We start from the raw sequence: 19,565 nt of genomic DNA on the forward strand, positions 1-19,565 counted from the left end.
GCCATTCTTTAAAACCATCTTTGCCTAGAGAGGCATATTCCACTAGGCCTTTGTAGCTCCTCCAGTGCAGCTCTATGGTCAATGTCTGTTGGATGCTGACCATAGAGTTGCGCTGGAGGACCTAGAGATTCCTAGAGAGGTCTCCTCTCAGGTAAAAAAAAACATGGTGTTTTTGTTATTTGTGGGTTTTCCATATTGACGGGGGTCTTGTGCCCCTAGCCCTAGTGAATACGGAGGGACAAGGGTAATGTGGAAGGGAGCACGGAAGTCTAGGTCTCTTTCTTCTCCCCAGAAAGCTAGGAGGAGGCTTAGGGCCTAAGGCTAAGCCTTAGACCTTCCTTGGGAGGAGGTTGCCATGGCAACTCATATAAAGCATTAATTCAGGAGCAACTCTAAACAGTTTATCACACTAGCGAGATTCCGTGGGAAAACGAGAGTTAACAAAAACAAAAACCCCGGAAATGCCCAAAGTTTATCACACGACGGCGCAATTAACATGAAATAATGCGAAGTTAATTCGCATGCAAAGCAGAGAAAACCGGCAGCTTTTTATTTTCGGAACAACCTGAAAGTTAAAAAAAAAAATTGCCATTTTTCTCTGCTTTGCGTTCAGATTAACTTTGCGTTATTTCACTTGGACAGTCCCCTAGTATGGTAAACTAATCGAATTTGCAAGTTTGGTTTAAATTTGAATGTACTTTAAATCGCGTTTAACTCCCGTTTTCCCGAAGGATCTCCTCTAGTGTGATAAATATGTAACACGTTTCCCTCTCACTTCACTCCCAGGCTGCTAATTTCCCAAATTGCCTCCTTTGTTTGTTATCCACCGGCCTCCTTTTTGGCAGGTTTTACGAAAACTTGGGGGATTTAATTTTCAGGCTGCACTGGATTTGGTGAAGGAAGGCCAAAGCGCATATAAAATGCCCAGATTCTCTTCATCCCAATTTCGTTTAAATTAATATATGCTGTTGTTGTGTGCCTTCCAGTCGTTTCTGACTCATGGCAACCCTACTGTGAACTTATCACAGGGGTTTCTGACGTTGAGAGAGTGTGACTTGCCACAGGTCACCCAGTGGGTTTCCATGGCTGAATGGGGATTCAGGTCTCCAGAGTCGTAGTCCACTGCTGGAACCACATATGAATTAATATGAGTGTATATTATGTGCCTTCAGTTACATGCCCTAAAGTTTTACCCTTGACTTTTCCACAAGTCATATCAAAATCTATAACTTTGGCCCCAAGTATCTCCATGTCAGCAAAACAAGTAAAGCAGATTTTAGATTAGTAAAATAAATCTGTTACCTGGCTCTGATTATGCAACTAACTGTTGCTATAGTGATATTTATTTATACTGAAGGAGTGTTCACATCAAAGGTTGGATAAACTCTGTTAGTCAACATTTGGACCTTTTTTGTTTGTTTTCAGGTTTGCTAGAAGCAAAGTACTGTATGTTGCTTCCCTGAAGTTTTCTCTGTTCTAAATCCAACACTTGAAAGAAATATATATGAAACACAGACTTTTGCCTCTAAGAAATTTCCAGGATTTTTCTTACTATGTCAGATAATTCTTATAAAAGATGTGACTGAGAGAGTGGGGAAATCCTGTCCAGAATTCTGCATGAGCAAGAAAAGCAACAAAAAAACATGCCATCTGATCAGATCAGACCTTCCACATCAGAGGTGAGAAATAATTGTTCTGATATATTCTGTGATATATATATATATATATATATATATATATATGATCTTAAATTTAATTTACAGTTATCTTGCATGTTTTTCTGGTATAGATTAATGAGCTAAGAAATATATATGAGGGGAGTTGCATAGTCTTGTTTTACACAGTGGCATCACTGGGGGTGCAGTACACATGATTTGCCCAGGGCAAATATTGATATACAATATTCTTTATCCTCTGCCTGCACAGCTTGTTCTCCAGTAAGTCTAGGGTTGCAGATTAATCTTGAGAGGGGACACATTGTCCCGTTCCGCACGGGCCTTTGCGGCGCCCCCGTCACGGGCTAGCGTTGGCCGAGGACCTAGCGTCCATACTGGCCTCACCCCTAGCACGTGACGGGGGCGTAAAAATGGCCACGCCCTATGCACACGTAGCGTCGTGAAAATGACGCGTCGAGTGCACCATTGGCGCCTCATTGCGTCATTTCCACGACTCGAGAAGAAGCGGCATTTTGGTGCTTCTTTTTAGCTGCACTGGAAAGCCTTGCGGTTTGGCCGCTGGGGCTTCTTGGCGCAGCTAATGATGGCGCAGGCAGAGCGCCGCTTTTCGGCGCTCTGTAACGTGCCATAATTTACAAAATTTGACCATCCCGAAATACCAAGCTGTGGCCCCATACAGACAGGCCAAAATAAAGCTGCTTTGGGTCACTTTGGAAGTATGCTGTTTAAATGATAGATGCAGCCTAAGAGTCCAGAACCCGTGCCAAAGCCATGCTCCAGTACTAAGGACTGGAATGTGGTTTTGGTGCGGCTTCTGTAATCTTAGGATGCATGCATCATTTAAATAGCATACCTCCAAAATGACCCGAAGCAGTTGTATTTTGGCCTGTCTGTATGGGGCCTATGTTTACTAAAGCACGATTTAATGTTATCCCCTCTGCCTTGTTAGAGGGCTGCTTTAAGGGAACCCCTTATAACGAGCATGTCTGCCCTTGCGGTGAAGGTTCTGTTGAATATCTAAATTATGTTCTATTTTCCTGTATTTTTTATAAGAATGAGAGACTAAGGCGCGTTCTGCACGCGCCAAAAGTACGTGCTCGGCACGTACTAGGGTTAGGAAGGGGCGTCCTTTCTGGGCGCCCCTAACCCTAGTACACGCCGAGCACGTACAAAATGGTGGCGCCCATTCTACATGGACGCCGCCATCTTGACGTAGTGGACGCTTAGCATCCACACGTCTCAGCACCATTATGATGCCGCAAGTGCACCAATGGTGCTTTGCGGCATCATAATGGCGCCGCAAAAAGAAGCTGCTTTTTGCAGCTTCTTTTTGCTGCTCGGAGGAGTCGTGCGGTTTGTCCGTTGCGGCTCTTTCACGCAGAAAACACTGGCGCCAGCAGACCGCCCTTTTGGGCGGTCTGTAAAGCGCCTAAGATTAATTTCACCCCTCCTGCTCAAGTTTCCAGGTAGACCATTCAATTGGTACCTGGTGTACTTGTTAAATGACTCTGAGAAAAGTAAAACAGAAGCAGTGGCAAAGATCTTCCTCTGCACTGCTAAAACATATAAGATTATGACTCATGCATAACAAACAGCCTTGTCTATTGTTCTCTAAGTACCCATACAAATATACACTTTGTCCCTGTGTCATGTGGTCATGTAACATCTAAGGTATCTGTAAATGATTTTTATATACAGTTGGCCCTCCGTTTTCACAGGAGATCCGTTCCAGACCCCCGTTGAAAATGGAGTCTCACACATATTCAAGCCTCATAGGCTTGAATGGATCACACCCCTGTATATATTGTTGCCTAATGGCCTGTTAGCTGAAATAAAGGTATGGTTGTTGTTGTTAACCAGTAGGGGGTGTGGACCGCACCGGGTGACACCCCAGAGGGGGCAGTTCACCCCCACTCACACCGGGTGACACCAAATCTAGTGATGCCATTAGTTTTAGACAACAAAAAAGTAAAGGTTTCCCCTTGACATGAATGTCTAGTCATAACTGACTGTAAGAGGTGGTGGTCATCTCCACTGCTAAGCCGAAGAGCCAGCATTGTAAAAGACGACTGTGTGTTCATGTGGCCAGCATGACTGCATAGAACACTGTTAGCTTCCCACCGAAGCGGTACCTATCTATCTACTTACACTTTTTCATGCTTGCAAACTGCTATGTTGGCAGAAGCTGGGATTAGTGATGGGAGGTCACTCCATCACATGGTGCTTAGGCCTCAAACTCTCGACCTTGTGAGTGTCAGAGTCAGCGTCTTAAGTGCTGAACCACCGCAGTTAAGATAATAATTTGATAATTTAGGTAATAATTTGGTTATTAGACAATAACCAAATAAATTTCTTTACTGTTTAGGCAGCATTGACATTGGGAATGTTTTAATAAAGATTTTCCTCCATTGCTAACAGCTCATCTCATCAAGGGACAGGAATAGTGAGAAATGAATCCTCACTGGTTCTTGTGCCTGTCCCCATTTTAACTTTAGAGACAGAATCACAGTACAGTATTATATTGAGGAGCAGTGCAGTTGGCATGGGTGAACAGCTGCTAGCATCAGGCATGAGCACTTCCAGTGTTCGATGACAAGTAGAACTGAAATGCCATGAGCAACAGCAGAATGCCACAGGCAAAGGAGTGCTGGGCTATCTATGGGCAGCTGCCTTACTGCTGTTCTTTATATTAGGAAGCACTGGGAGTATAATAACTGTACAAACATAATGGAGAGAGGAGCAGCTTAATCAGGATGACCGAGCCCTACTTTTTTTTTAATTACTCTGTTTTCCTAATTATGGCCACCTCCCCCAAGTCCTATATAACTCAAGGGAGTCATGAAGGTACCAGACAGTTTTGCTGGATTGCGAGCAGGTTCTGCTGCAATCTATTTCCCCTTTACGGGAATTTTTTTAGATCTTTCCGTGAATGTAGGTAAGAGGTTTTCCCCTCACCTCCTTCCCCTTAGTCATCTTTCATTAAACTTTTGCAGGAATATTTCAGCGATAGCATTGTGTTAAATAAGGATGTACTCAACAAAAACCCATCATAAGATGGGTCAAACAGGCCAGTTGTGGAAGAAAGTGCTCATGTTCAGGCAGTGGGCAAAATGGATGTGGACTAATTTGGCAGTCCAGCATGGTGTAGTGGTATGAATGCTGGACTCCAACTCTGGAGACCAGGATTTGATTCCCCCACTGTTCTCCCAGTCACACTGTCTCAGTTTCAGAGGAAGGAAAAGGCAAAACCTCCTCTGAACAAATCTTGCCAGGAAAACCCTGTGGTATGGTCACTATAAGTCAGAAATGACTTGAAGACATGAAAGCAAGGCACTGTTTCATGGTGGAACACACATACATTGTAAACCTCTAATTTCTCTTACTTTGCTTGTTAGATTATTTATATGTTATTTGGTTGTTTGATAGTATACAGCATCCCAGTGTATACTATCCAACTGTCCTGGTCTGGCAGGGACAGTCCTGATTAATCATCTGCCATCCCACTTTTTCAGCTTCTGAAATGTCCCAGTTTTTCTCTCATCTTCTCACTATCCCCCTTCCTCTTCAGCTCCAATTGCTGACAATTGACTTTAACTTCCAAAAGTAATTTGCACCCAACTCAGCGGGGGGGGGGGGGGATAAAGATGGCAGAATTTTGCCTTTCCCAGTAGGCTCAGGGAAAATCAAATTGCCATAGGTTTTCTGAGCTTGGAAATTCTTCCTCATGAATAACTCTTGTCATTTTGATCATATTTTAATGTTACCTAGCCACACATATCCTAGTTTTCATCTGTGAAACGTGGGAGGGTATATTAAATGTATTTATAAATTTTGTTCTATATTTCTTTTCTAGCAAAAGGATAACCAATTTGTTTCCAGTGACTTTTCTTTTGGCTCTTTAAGATCCATAGAGTAGGGAAAGGTTAAAACCAGGAGATTGTGCTTAAATGGTGTTGTAGCTTGATAAAAGTTCCTGAGGGCAGGGAACCGTCCAGTTAAAAAGATTGTATGTACAGTGCTGTGTAAATTTACAGTGCTTTATAAATAAAGGTTAAAAATAATAATAATAATAATAAAGTATTGGCTGAGTGAGCAAAAACAGAGCACACTGGACAGTGCTTCATTAACCAAAATGTCTGAGGCTGGGACTGGCTATCAGACACCTGATATTTTTTTCTTAGCTATTAGTAGATCTTTCTTCTAGCTCTTTGCTTGAAGTGCTTCCTATCATCAGAAATCTGGCATGTTGCAGACATTGGTTTATTTCTGCTGCTGCATTTTTAGAATAATTGGGCAAACTGTGTATTGGTTTATTACACTGGCAGTGTTCTTGTGATTTTTATCATATTGTACTTGAGAATAACTTGAGTCGGGTGTCTAATCTTCTCTTCCAAGTCTCTGTATGTATGTAGTGGCACCCTGGCTACCTCTTCTTGTTTTTCCTCCTTCAGTTCTGCCCTGTAAATTTCACTTTATGTTGTTGTTATTATTATATGCCTTCAAGTTGACTCTGACTTCTGGCAACCTCTCCTAGGCTTTTCTCAGCAAGATTTATTAGAGAAGGTTTGCAATTGACTATCTCTATGGCTGAGAGTGTGACTTGAAGTGGATCATGAATTGGGTTTCCATGGCTGAGATTCAAACCCCAGTTTCCCAGCACTCAAACCACTACAGTGGCTATCATGCTCATTTCACTGTTCTTTCTCATATCATATTGAGATGAAAGAAGCACACTATGCATGTGTGCTTTGAAACTGCGTCTTAACAGAACTCCACACAGCAGGAAGAAAATTAGAAGTTTACTTGCATACAGATGCTACATCCCATGGCACTCTCTACTATTTCCTCTTCAGTGGCATTCAGTAGCTCTGCCACTCTGCCATTTTAATTGTATATGTCATTTCAACACAGCATGCAGTCTTTAAATAGAATGCAATTCCTGTTTTATTTTTTATTTAACTGCTGCATAGATTTCCCGATAAAATTGTGCCATCATCAGCTCACAATACACCTATGTAATTAAGAGCAATGTTTTTAACATTTGTGTCAGTTAAAGTTATTCATTATAATCAGTTCAGGAACACCTACATAGTCTTCCCTAATATAAAGCCCTGCTGAAATTTAGCAATAGTAATTTTGGCAAAATACCATGTCTGTATATCATTGAGCAATACATTATTATGTTTCGGAAACCATCAGCAAGAAGCATAGTTTTCCTGTTCTATTTCATACAGCTTCCCCATTGCATCTTTAAATTTTGGTGGGTGTTTCTTCACTAAATTCCATGGATTAAAATGATAGTTGGACTGGCACAGAAATGAGTGTCATGGCTCTTTTACTTACCTCATTAAGCAATCACAAATATTTTCTATTCTGAGATGACATTAAGCTACAAAATTTTGAATCTGCTACTCAGCATTCAGTTCAATGTGCTGCACAATTGGGAGAAATAGTACCATCTCACTGTAAGAGCACAATGACCCGAGTCTCATCTGAAACAACCTTCTTTCCAGTGGGTTTATGCTTGCCTTGCTTTTCCCAGTGTTGTGCAACTTCCAGGAGCAATGCTTAATTGGATTTGATTTCCTTTGGAAGGTCATTGGAGAGTTGTGGTATTTTACAGTATTTAACTTTCTTTTTAACATTTGTGCAGGTTGCACACAGATACATGCACATAGCTTAAACACTCCAATAGCAACCCTTCTCCTATCAGTTCTCCATGGAAAGGCGGCCACTTACAGAAGGCACCCCCTTTTCAGGGCCATTAGCTCAGCTCTCTCTTCCTTTCTGTGACTAATAACTGCAGTTTCTTTCCTTTTTCTCCCCCACAGAGAGCTACAGTATGTTATAAACATTACATTATGTTATATTTTTATATTTCACTGTGGGAAGAAGCGAGTTTCCTGTGCTTTATTCTAATGCAGTGGTAGGAATCATGCCATCCTCAATGGTTGTTGAAAAACCTGGCCCAGCACTCCTAACCGCATAGGCAATGCTGAGGATTGCTGGGAATTGCAGTCCAACAGAATCTGGATGAGTATATGAGGCCCACACCCATGGTAACACATGGCATTCACTGAAACACATCACCAGAAATACTCTGGGTTGTTCATTTTGCTCCTTTGTCAAGTCTCTTATTTTCTTGTCCAAAGACATCACTTTGACACAACCCCATGATGCTAGTCCTATTCACATTTTGTTTTGATTAAATAAAAATATATTTTTAAAGTTGATTCTAAAAGCCCATAAAATAATACAGCCTTCTGTGCAGGTTACCATGTTTGTCATTTCAGAAAAGAAAACATAAAATCTGAGAATGCTATTAATAATTTCTATTGTTATTACTCCGTCTTTAAATTATTTTAAACTCATGTAATATATTGGCAATGCTGATTACATTTAGGATTTTAAATTATATATTTTTAAAATTTATTTAGCTCCTAGAACTCCACGTTTTTTATGTTCCGGAGGAAGTGTGGGATTTCAGGTTGAATACAGTTCCTGTAAATGTGATCAACAAGTTCTTTTCAGCTGGTTTTATAAGGTGAGTTGTACAGGAATAAGGAACGTCAGGCTTGCCTTAAAAATCAATAATTCTAGTAATTGTCAAATAATTAAGTGCTTGCTTTAATTTCAAAACTTTCTAAAGGCTAAAATGTATGTGACAAAATTTAGGTGATCCGCAAACTGTCCCATGTTGCCAGGGACAGCCCTGATTAATCCTCTGCCATCTGGTTTTCTCATCTGCTTTTAAAATGCCCCAGTTTCTCTTTATCCTCCGCCCCCCCCTTTCTTCCACTCCATTTTTATTCTAAAAACAATCCAGTGAAGTAGGGTAGACTGACTCAGGGTGACCACATGAATCTCATGGTAGACGTGAGCTGGGATTTTATCTCATCTAAAATGTACACTGGGCAAAGGGAATAGGTATAAACATGGAGTTCATACAGTGGATCTGGGTGAAAGCGGTAATTTTGAGTAAGTGTAATAATCGCATTTTGATTCAGAATAATATATCATGTTGTGTGCATTCATGAATATATATCAATTAATTGTATTTATTGATTTTGGATTTTTTTTGTTTTGTTTTTCAGGCTTTTCTAAATTCAGTATGTAAATTCTAGAGTTTTTCCACTGAACGCACTGTTTTGTGTGCTGTTCCATATTAATACCTTTTGTTCTCTTGTTGCCTGGCCATAGCATTTTGGCCATGCTCTGATGGACGCGAACTATGACGGGGTGCTGAAAAGTTCTCATCCTGACCCACTTCTCAAAATCTGAGTGCAATTTGCCACTGTAACGTGAACACTGTAGCGTGTTCTTTTGTACTGTATATTGCCAATTTGCAGGATCCTAGCTCTAATTTCTGAATTTTTTCAGGTCATTGATAAAACCATGTCATTGAAAAGTGTAAGGTTTTTAAGTGCTCAATCTGAGCCATCATGAAGTTCCTGTTCCTGCAGAAGAAAACTCGAAAGGAAATCCATGAGTGTATGATGCAAACCTTGAATGACAAGTGCCTATCATACTCACCTGTGAAGAAAAGGTATGCCAACTTTAAGCGTGCAGATTTTGAGACTGAAGATGGAGCAAGGCCTGAGAGACCTTCAACAGTATCAACTCCTGGAATTGTTCAGCGTATTCATGACCAGATTTTGACAGATCAGCAAATTTCAGCTAAAACAATTGCTGAGATACTAAATATATCCCAGGAATGCACTGAGTTTATGACTTGTGAACTGTTGGCTATGCAGAAGCTGTCAGCCAAGTGGGCACTGAAATCATAGAATCGTAGAATCATAGAGTTGGAAGAGACCACTAGGGCCATCCAGTTCAACCCCCTGCCATGCAGGAAATCCAATTCAAAGCATCCCTGACAGATGGCCATCCAGCCTCTGTTTAAAGACCTCCAAGGAAGGAGACTCTATCACCCTCCGAGGGAGTGCATTCCACTGTCGAACAGCCCTTACTGTCAGGAAGTTCCTCCTAATGTTCAGGTGGAATCTCTTTTCCTGTAGCTTGCATCCATTGTTCCGGGTCCTGTTCTCTGGAGCAGCAGAAAACAAGCTTGCTCCCTCTTCAATATGACATCCTTTCAAATATTTAAACAGGGCTATCATATCACCTCTTAACCTTCTTTTCTCCAGGCTAAACATCCCCAGCTCCCTAAGTCGTTCCTCATAGGGCATGGTTTCCAGACCCTTCACCATTTTTGTCACCCTCCTTTGGACACAGTTTCTCAATGTCCTTTCTGAATTGTGGTGCCCAGAACTGGACACAATATTCTAGGTGGGGCCTGACCAGAGCAGAATACAGTGGCACTATTACTTCTTTTGATCTAGACACTATACTTCTATTGATGCAGCCTAAAATAGCATTGGCCTTTTTAGCTGCCGCATCACACTGTTCACTCATGTTCAATTTGTGGTCTACTTGGACTCCTAGATCCCTTTCACAAGTAGTTTCATTCAGCCAGGTGTCACCCATCCTATATCTGTGCATTTTATTTTTCCGCCCTAAGTGCAATACCTTACATTTCTCCGTGTTGAATTTCATTTTGTTAGCTTTGGCCCAGCTTTCTAGTCTATTCAGGTCATTTTGAATCTTGATCCTGTCCTCTGGGGTATTAGCTATTCCGCCTAATTTGGTGTCATCTGCAAATTTGATAAGTATGCTCCCAATTCCGTCATCCAGGTCATTGATAAAGATGTTGAATAGCACTGGGCCCAGGACAGAGTCCTGTGGGACCCCACTGGTCACTTCTCTCCAGGATGAAAAGGAGCCATTGTTGAGCACCCTTTGGGTTCGGCCGGTCAACCAATTACAGATCCATGTAACAGTTCCTTTGTCTAGCCCACATTTTACAAGCTTGTTTGCAAGAATGTCATGGGAAACCTTGTCAAAGGCCTTAGTGAAATCAAGATATACTATATCCACAGCATTCCCTTCATCTACCAAGCTGGTAATTTTATCAAAGAAAGAGATTAGGTTTGTCTGGCATGACTTGTTTCTCTGAAACCCATGTTGACTTTTTGTGATTATGGCATTGCCTTCTAGATGTTCACAGACTCTCTGTTTAATGATCTGCTCCAGAATCTTTCCTAGTACTGATGTCAGACTAACTGGACGATAATTGTTGGGATCCTCTTTTTTCCCCTTTTTGAAGATGGGGACAACGTTTGCCCTCCGCCAGTCTGCTGGGATCTCTCCTGTTTTCCAGGAGTTTTCAAAGATTATTGCCAATGGCTCCGATATTACATTTGCCAGTTCTTTTAATACCCTTGGATGGAGTTCATCTGGTCCCGGAGACTTAAATTCATTTAGATTAACAAGGTGTTCCTCTACTATCTCTTTACTTATTCTGTGCTGAAATTCCCCTATTCTGTCCTCTGCTCCATTATCCTCAGGTTGAGCACCCTTTGCCTTTTCTGAGAAGACTGAGGCAAAGAAGGTGTTGAGTAATTCTGCCTTTTCTCTGTCTTCTGTTAGCATTTTGCCATCTTCTCCACGCAGTGGCCCTACCGTTTCCTTCTTCTTCCTTTTGCTGCGGACATATCCAAAAAAGCCCTTTTTATTGTTCTTAACCTCTCTAGCAAGCCTGAGTTCATTCTGCGCTTTAGCTTTTCTGACTTTACCCCTACACATGCCTGCTATTTCTTTGAATTCCTTTTTTGTGATTTCCCCCTTTTTCCATTTCTTATACATGTTCCGTTTCAAACTTAGCTCAGTTGAAAGTTCTTTAGTCATCCATCCTGGTTTCTTGAGACACTTCCCGTTTTTCTTTCTCACTGGAACTGTTTGAAATTGTGCCTTCAGTATCTCTCTTTTGAGAAACTCCCATCCGTCCTGAACTCCTTTATCTTTTAGTATTTCTGACCATGGAATTGCCCTCAATACTTCTCTAAGTTTACTGAAATTCGCTCTCCTAAAGTCTAGGATGCGTGTCTGACTATGCCTGGCTTCTCCTTTCCACTGTTTGAATGCTGATCAGAAATTAAATTGAGTGGATGTCTCCAAGTTGATTTTGCAGCATTTTGAACGATCTAGTGATAATTTTTTGGAACAGTTAATCACTGTTGATGAAACATGGTTACATTGCTATGATCCAGAGATGAAACAACAGTCCTTGCAGTGGCAGCACTCAGGTTGTCCACAGCCAAAGAAATTCAAGGTTCAAAAGTTAGCAGGAAAGTTCATGGCCTCACTTTTTTGGAATAAAGAATGTATTTTGATGAGTGACTTATCTTCAGAAGAGCCAAGCAGTTAATGCAGAACACTACTCTTCCTGTGCTGATTAGAGGTACTGAAGGAAAAATGGTGAGAGAAGCTGTGGAAGGGTGTTTTCTTTTTGCAGGACAACAAACTAGCTCACCGGATTGTCAAGACAATGGATGTTTTAAAGAATTTGGACTTTGAGTGCTCATCAGATCTTGCTCCATATTACTATTTCCTGTTTCCAAACTTTAAACAAAAGTTTTAAAGGAAGGAAATTAAGGTGATAGCAGCAGCAGAGCAGTATTTCAGTGACCAGACATCAGAATCTTTTTTAGAAGGGTTAAAGAAACTTGAGAAATCATGTACTGATGCATCAAGCTTCAGGGTGTGGAATATAATATAAGTTTCATGGCTCTGGATCATTTATTTTTTGGTCAGGCTGAGAACTTTTCAACATCCCATCGTACATGTGGGTTTCATATTTGAAATATTGGAGGGTGTGCCATGATGGGGCAGTACTGGGATTTGGATGGGTTAGCGGATAGGGTTCTTTAAATCTCTTGCTTCTTGCTATTACTTTGCTCAAGATCTGCTTCAAGCTGGTTTTTGCCCCATAGGCTCCTTTTCCCCTATGATAGCTAAACAGTTTTTGGTGATACAGGTCTGAGTAGGCAAGTGCCCCCTCCTCACACTGGTCTTTGGCTCTTAATTGATAAATTAATTGATAAATCAGGTGAATGCAACAGTCAGGAGTGCCTGTTATCAGCTCCGGGTGATATGCCAGCTGCGCCCTTTCCTGGAAGCAAGGGACCTAGAAACTGTAACCTCATGACTCGATTTCTATAATGTACTCTACATAGGGCTACCCTTGTACCTAGTCCGGAAACTATAGTTAGTACAAAACATGGCAGCGAGGCAGATCACTGGTAAAACTAGAAGTGATCATATTACACCTATTCTGAAATCTCTTCACTGGCTGCCTATTGGTTTCCGGGCACAGTACAAGGTGTTGGTTATCACCTTTAAAGCCCTACATGGCTTGGGTCCAACCTATCTAAGGGATCGCCTACTTCCGTACAATCCGCCCTACACCCTCAGGTCCTCCGGGAGGAAATTATTACAACCCATAAAAACCAGACTAATGGCAACCTCCCAGATGATGTTCTCTGCTGCCGCTCCCAGACTATGGAACACCTTGCTGGAGGAGATGCATCAAATAACCAGCCTAAAAGCTGTCAAGAAGGATCTCTTCTGTCAAACCTTCCCAGAATAGTTCAATCTAATTTCTGTACCCTACTTTATGTAACTTAACCACTACCTCTGCTAGAAAATTGCTCTCATTTTAACAGGTTGAATTTTTAAACTGTATTGTATTTAATCCTGTTTTAAAGCGGGGGGGGGGGGGGGTCAATTTATTTATTGAGAGTATGTATTATTCCAATATATTCTAGTCATCTAAGCTGCCTTGATTGCTGCAGCAGAAAGGCGGAGTATAAGAATAACATTTGTTTGTTTATTTTATTTTATTGAGCCTCCTATATCCTGGCTCAAAAATCATAAAACTCCTTACCATTTGTGGTTTCTCCTGTATTCTTTTCGTGCATAATGGTATAGTACTTAAACCAGTCTCTGAATTTGTTTATCCCTTTTCATCATCTTTTTGTCAACAGGTTAGCATATTTCCTTAAGACAGGGGTTGGCAAAGTGGGGTCCGTGGGCTTCATGCGGCTCCCCAGGAACACTTTTGTGGGCCCCAGGGGTCAGAAATTTTTTTGAACTGACTACAAAAGGGTACCAAAAGGATAATTAATTCCCATTCACATCCTGTTGGTACACTTGGTAGAAGAAAGCGTTACTGAGCACTTCTAATAACTAGAGTTCAAGCTGAAAATGACAAAGGGACAACATGTGTCATTTGTATATCTTCTCCTCCCTAGTCAATTTACTCAGCTGAGAGAGTTAATCTGGGGGGGGGGGGGGGACGGACTCCTATTTAGGGATGAAGCCAATGGGTCAAAAGGAGCAGCCAGAGCCTGGTGCAGCTGCGATTGCTCCAGAACGATGGTGATCGGATGACCCACTCCCAAAGTGGGACACTGCTGTGGTTCCAAATGGGCCGCCGGCAGAAGTGGATTAAATTCTGCTTGTTTCCTTGCATTTTATGCATCTGCACCCATTAAATGCAATAGGTACAGCTGTTTCCAGCATGAAGAGAATAATCTGCTTTTGCACACTGCAGTTTGACAGCACATTAACTGCCATGGCTCCAGCCTGTGAAATCCTAGGATCTGTAGTTTGGTGAGGTATTCAGCTTGGCCTGTCATAATGAGAGCTCTGGTGCCTCACCAAACTACAGCCTCATTCCCACTTAGCTCTTGGTTTGATTCCTGCACCGATTCCTGAAACCAGTTCCTGCCACATAGCTTTAAAAATGAGAAACCTGTCAGAAAGAAAGATGTAGCACTCTTAATTCAGTATTAGAAATATAGTTGAATATGTAGGGATTCAAAACTGGAAACAAGTAACTTCTGCTTGCATGGGCAATTCTATCATTTTCACTTTCCTGTGCGCTGATTTTTATTTTAATCTCAATTACTTTTTCTGTCAAATTTATGAACAAAACTCTTACTTCTGAAAGGTTCTTATAAAAATGAATTAAAATTCTCACTCTTCCCTGTTGTTCTTAGATGTAGAGTGCCTTCCAATTATGCCAGACATGTTGGTGAAAAATTATTCTTGTCTGGTACAGAATATTACAAGACATCAAGATACCTGGCTCATGGTTTCCATTGTTCTTTTGGCAGGTTTCCATTAGGCAATCTTTTTTTAACCTCAATTAAGTTTATAGTCTTATTAAGCTCAGAAGCTTGTATCCACTTGTTATAAGAATCATAGACAAATGTAGTGGTTGCTTATTTGCAGATCACAGAATCTATTAAGATCCTATTAGTGTAATTCATGCTTGATATAATTAATTATAATACAGTTTAAGTTTATAATGAGGAAAATCCCTGTCTTAATGATCTGAGAAACTGCTTAGAGCACAAGTCTTGCTAGCAATAGTGCTGTTTAAACATGAAATTAGCAGTTTCAGCTAAAATGACAGTACATCCTAAACTGGGTAAGTCATATGAATAAACAGGTTTTCAGTCTATACATATCTTATCTTCTATTTTTTTTTATTATAAAATAAATGCTTAATGGTGTCTTTGCTAGAAAATCTACCATTCTGTTGGTGAGCTCTGAACATTAATGTTCAAGAATTAAATGGCATATAATTTATTACATATAAAGATGTTAGGGCTACTGTTGTGTGCCCACTTTACTGGGATTAAGTCCCATTGAGCTCATGTCTAGGATTGTGTTCTAAGCATATATGTGTGTATAAATATATGATATATGCTTACAACACAATACTTTTATGTATATTTGTGTGTACACACACACACATCGTTGTTATTGTTAGCTGCCCTCAAGTTGGTTCTGACTCATTGTGACCCTGTGGATGAGACATCTCCAACAATTGCTATCGTCCACTGCCTTGTCCAGATCCTGCAAGCCCTTGCCCATAACCCCCAATTGAATCTATCCATCTGGTTTGTGGTCCTCTCTTTCTTCTACCTTTCCTAGCATTATTGTTTTTTCTAGTGATCATGCCTTATCATTGTGTGGACAAAGTACAATAGTCTCAACTTGATCATTTTAGCTTTCAAGGAGATCTGTGGTCTGATCTGTTCAAGAACCCATTTGTTTGTCTTCTTGGCTGTCCGTGATATCCTAAGTACTCTTCTCCAGCACCACATCAAATGAGTTTATTTTCTTTCTGTCTGCTTCCTTCACTGTCCAACTCTCACATCCGTACATGGTAATTTGGAATACAATGGCCTGAACAATTCTAACTTTAGTGCTCAGTTGTATGTCTTTCCTCTTCAGTATCTTTTCCAGTTCTTTAATAGCTGCCCTCCCCATTCCTATTCTTATTATTATTTCTTAAGTGCAGTCTCCATTCTGGTCAGTGTTTGATCCTAGATATGGGATATCTTTGACTATTTCAATTTCCTTGTTGTCTAGATTGAATTTGTGTATTTCTTTTGTGGTCATTATTTTCATTTTCTTTATGTTCAGCATCAGACCTGCCTTTGCACTTTCATCTTTGACTTTCCTTATTAACTGCTCCAGTTCCTGAATGTTTTCTGCTAATATTATGCTGTCATCCACATATCTTAGGTTGTTAATTTAGCTTCCTCCTATCTTAACTCCTCCTTTTTCTGATTCCAATTGTACTTTTCTTATGAATACACACACACACACACACACACACAAATTATTTGCCCTGCTAATCTAGTTTACAAATATTTTGGTCAAAATAAAAAATGGAGATGAAATATTGATTGAGGCTATGGTAAAACTGTGTCATCAGTTTTGAAGTAAATTTTGTAATATGGTTGCATCCTCACCGCAAAAATAATCCAATTTGACACCACTTTAACTGCCATGGTTCAATTCTATAGAATTCTGGGATCTGTAGTTTGTTGTGGCACCAAAGGTCTCTGACAGAGAAGGCTAAATGTCTCATAAAACTACAATTTCCAGAATCCCATATCACTGAGCCATGGCAATTAAAGTAGTATCAAACTGGATTATTTCTGCAGGGTGAATGCAGCTCAAGTCTACCGATAAAATCTGTATTGTGAAATATCCTTCTAACATCATGGAAGACAGCATTTGCAAAGGAGTGCGGAGAAGAAGTCTGACAGAGAACGATTCCTCATTATGCACTATTTTAGATTTTTGTTCTTTGTAGCTTTCCACATCACTAAAAGCAAATAGTATATAGCGATACAATATTGTGACTCTGAAAACTACTAAATGTTGAGCATAACAAATTTTGATTCGGTCTAAGCTACAGGAGCTTAGCAACATCTCATTCAACTATTTCATATCTATAAGTATCTTTCCTTTTACATAACCACCTCCAAAAGCAAAAATATCCACAATCATGTAAATGCAGTAATGTAATCTGGTGTTGCAGGGTGTCACCTCATATGACACTGAGAAGACTCAGAGAGCACTTTGGAGAGTACCTAGGTGAAGATGCCGTTGTGGATAAATTTATCTTTCTAAAACGTATTGGAAAGAAACTTGCAGTGGTAAGTTGTCTTTGTGTTTTCTTCCAGTGTTTGTAAGGGCCTTATGATTAATTTCAAGTTCAGACGGAAGCAACAAGAAAAAAAGTGTTAATTATATCTGGTTGCTACTATGCTAAAATGCACATCTGTGTATCTGATTATATGTCTGTCTATTGGTCTGCATGTGTGTATTACTCTCAAAAACATCAAATCCTTTTTTTAAAAAAATGAAAAAAGAAATAAATAGCATTTCTAAATAAAAATATCATAAACATCTAGTAGAAGTATTCCACAAGGTTGTAGTTTTTGTTTTTCCCATTTCTTTCCAAAGGCCGGATTACATTATTGAAAAAAGTAATGTTTAATATATTCTTTATGTGAAGAAAGAAAGATTGGATGATATTCTAATAATGTCATTTCTGTTATTATACTCAAAGGTGAGAACAAAACAAGAGACAGAACTGAAACTTAAATCATTTGCTCCTCCATATGTATGTATATTTTAACAACAATTTTTAACTTAATAACTTAATGCAAAACATTATTCATTGTTTTTGCAATCTCCCTCTCTTCAAATTAATATGCTTTATGTTTCAGGCTTTTAATCCAGAACTGTACTTGTTACCAGGAGTTGAAAGTATTTATTTGTCTTCATCATCAACACCAGAGAAACACCATGATAACGCAGAATATACACAGTTATATACATCATATCATGGACAAGAGAGTTTAGGTGCTCCAACTCCTGAAGCTGGACAGAATCCACACATTTTGGGCAGTTCTTTGAAAAACCATCTCAGTCAGGATCAGGCACATGACAATTGTTTAAGATTGAATGATATTGAAAAAACAGGTGTTCCAGGACTCCATATACGACAGAGCTCTGAGCAAAGGAAAAATGAAAAAAATCAAGAAAAATATTGTTCACAAAGAAGAAAAGGTAAGTTATCTAAGCAGTGTTAAGGAGGAAAGCTATTGAGTGTTCTAATAGTGACATTCAGATCAAATCACAATGAAAGCTAATCATTTCTTTTCCTATATATAATTTTTATTTTCAGTTATTTTTTCTCCATTAAGAGCTGCAGTTCAAATTCAAGATAACTAGAGTGGTCATACCTAGGTTTGAAACCAGTGGGAGTTTACATTAAGGCACGAGGAAGTGCAGCCTAGACAGTCAGTATGGTATGTGGTTTGAATGTTGGACTAGGACTTCAGGAGTCTTCTTGCATGAGAAAACAAAATGGAAACAGAGCTGGAGAGTAGCAGCGTTCTCAGTGCCTTTCTGCATGATGTCGTAGCACTTTTGTTCCCTTCCAGCAGGAGATGGTTATAAAAGCGTGTCTTTTGTCGAACAATTTTTCCAGCTAGACAAAAGATACACTTTTATGACTATGCCTTATAGGAAGAGAACTGATGAGCTACAATAGCATGCAGTAAGGTACAGAGAAGCTGCTACTCTCTGGCTTCATTTCTGCTTGGCTTTCTCATGTGATAAGACTCCAAGAGACCAAGATTTGAATCTGCTCAGGCATAGAAACCCATTGGGTGTCCTTGGGCAAGTCACAATCTCCTAGTTTCAGGTAAGGCAATAGCAAACCCCCTCTTGCTAGGAAAACCCCAATAAATTGCTAATTACTTGAAGGCACACAACAAATGCAGCCTTAGTCCTTCCTCCATAGTCAAGTCTTGAAGCTTCTTGTATCAGGGCTGAGAACTGGGCAAATGGTTCTCCAGTACTACCATACAAAATTATCCAGGAGGGGGATTAAAAATTCATTACAAGTCTCTTGAATCTGTCATTTCACTGTTCATACTGATGATACCAGTGGTAGGGATGGAATGAATATTTTTAAATGGTTAAAAATGGGTTTCTCAAGTAGTTTGGAACTCATTTTGTGTGAAAAATGTCCATGGAATCTGCATTCACAAATTCCTTCATTAATGGCTTGAAAATGTCTTCAGGTCTTTTCCAACTTATGGCAATCCTAAGGCATGGAGTTTTCTTGGCAAAATTTGTTCAGAGAAGGTTTGCCATTGCCTTTCCATGAGGTTGAGAGCATATGACTTGCCCAAAGTAACCCAGTGGGTTTTCCCCCCCTCCTTAGCCAAAAAGGAAACCTTGATTTTTCCATTTTCTATATGGTTTATCATTTTAGTACACCACTGTATATAATGGGATGTGAGCATCTACAGATTTTGGTACCCATGTGGGCTCCTGGACCCAAACCACAGCAGATACCAAGGACCCACTATATTGGTTTTGCCAACAGTGTAGGAAACACAATATTGATTTTGTATTTAATAACATTACCTACCTAAATTTAATTTTTTAAATATATGTGTGTGTGTGTGTGTCTTTCTTATTTATAAACTCAAGAAGGGGCTTACACCTAAAAGGTAAGAAAACAGGTGAAATTAATCTCATATATTAAACCTGAAATGATATGATTAATCACATGATGATTCACAGTAACCTGGCGCACTCAACTATAAAAGTAACTGTACAGTATGTATCTGAGTTTGTATATGTGTAAATTTCTTCACC

General features: G+C 39.9%; 1 protein-coding gene across 2 annotated transcripts in view; it reads left to right on the forward strand.

Annotated features, from left to right (window-relative positions):
• Nucleotides 1-542: 542 nt before the first annotated feature.
• SPATA1 (spermatogenesis associated 1) overlaps nt 543-19,565 on the forward strand; it is a 36,595-nt gene continuing 17,572 nt past the window's right edge. Inside the window, exons 1-5 of one of the 2 annotated variants that reach the window (XM_042461276.1) lie at nt 543-1,679; nt 8,114-8,220; nt 16,924-17,041; nt 17,458-17,511; nt 17,618-17,960. In XM_042461276.1, coding sequence (XP_042317210.1) covers nt 1,644-1,679; nt 8,114-8,220; nt 16,924-17,041; nt 17,458-17,511; nt 17,618-17,960 — 658 coding nt within the window. In that variant the 5' untranslated portion in view covers nt 543-1,643. The remainder of the gene's footprint in view (nt 1,680-8,113; nt 8,221-16,923; nt 17,042-17,457; nt 17,512-17,617; nt 17,961-19,565) is intronic. The other variant, XM_042461277.1, reaches the window with a different exon arrangement.

The sequence above is a fragment of the Sceloporus undulatus genome, chromosome 4 (genome assembly GCF_019175285.1).
Source record: "Sceloporus undulatus isolate JIND9_A2432 ecotype Alabama chromosome 4, SceUnd_v1.1, whole genome shotgun sequence".
Taxonomy (NCBI): Eukaryota; Metazoa; Chordata; class Lepidosauria; order Squamata; family Phrynosomatidae; genus Sceloporus; species Sceloporus undulatus.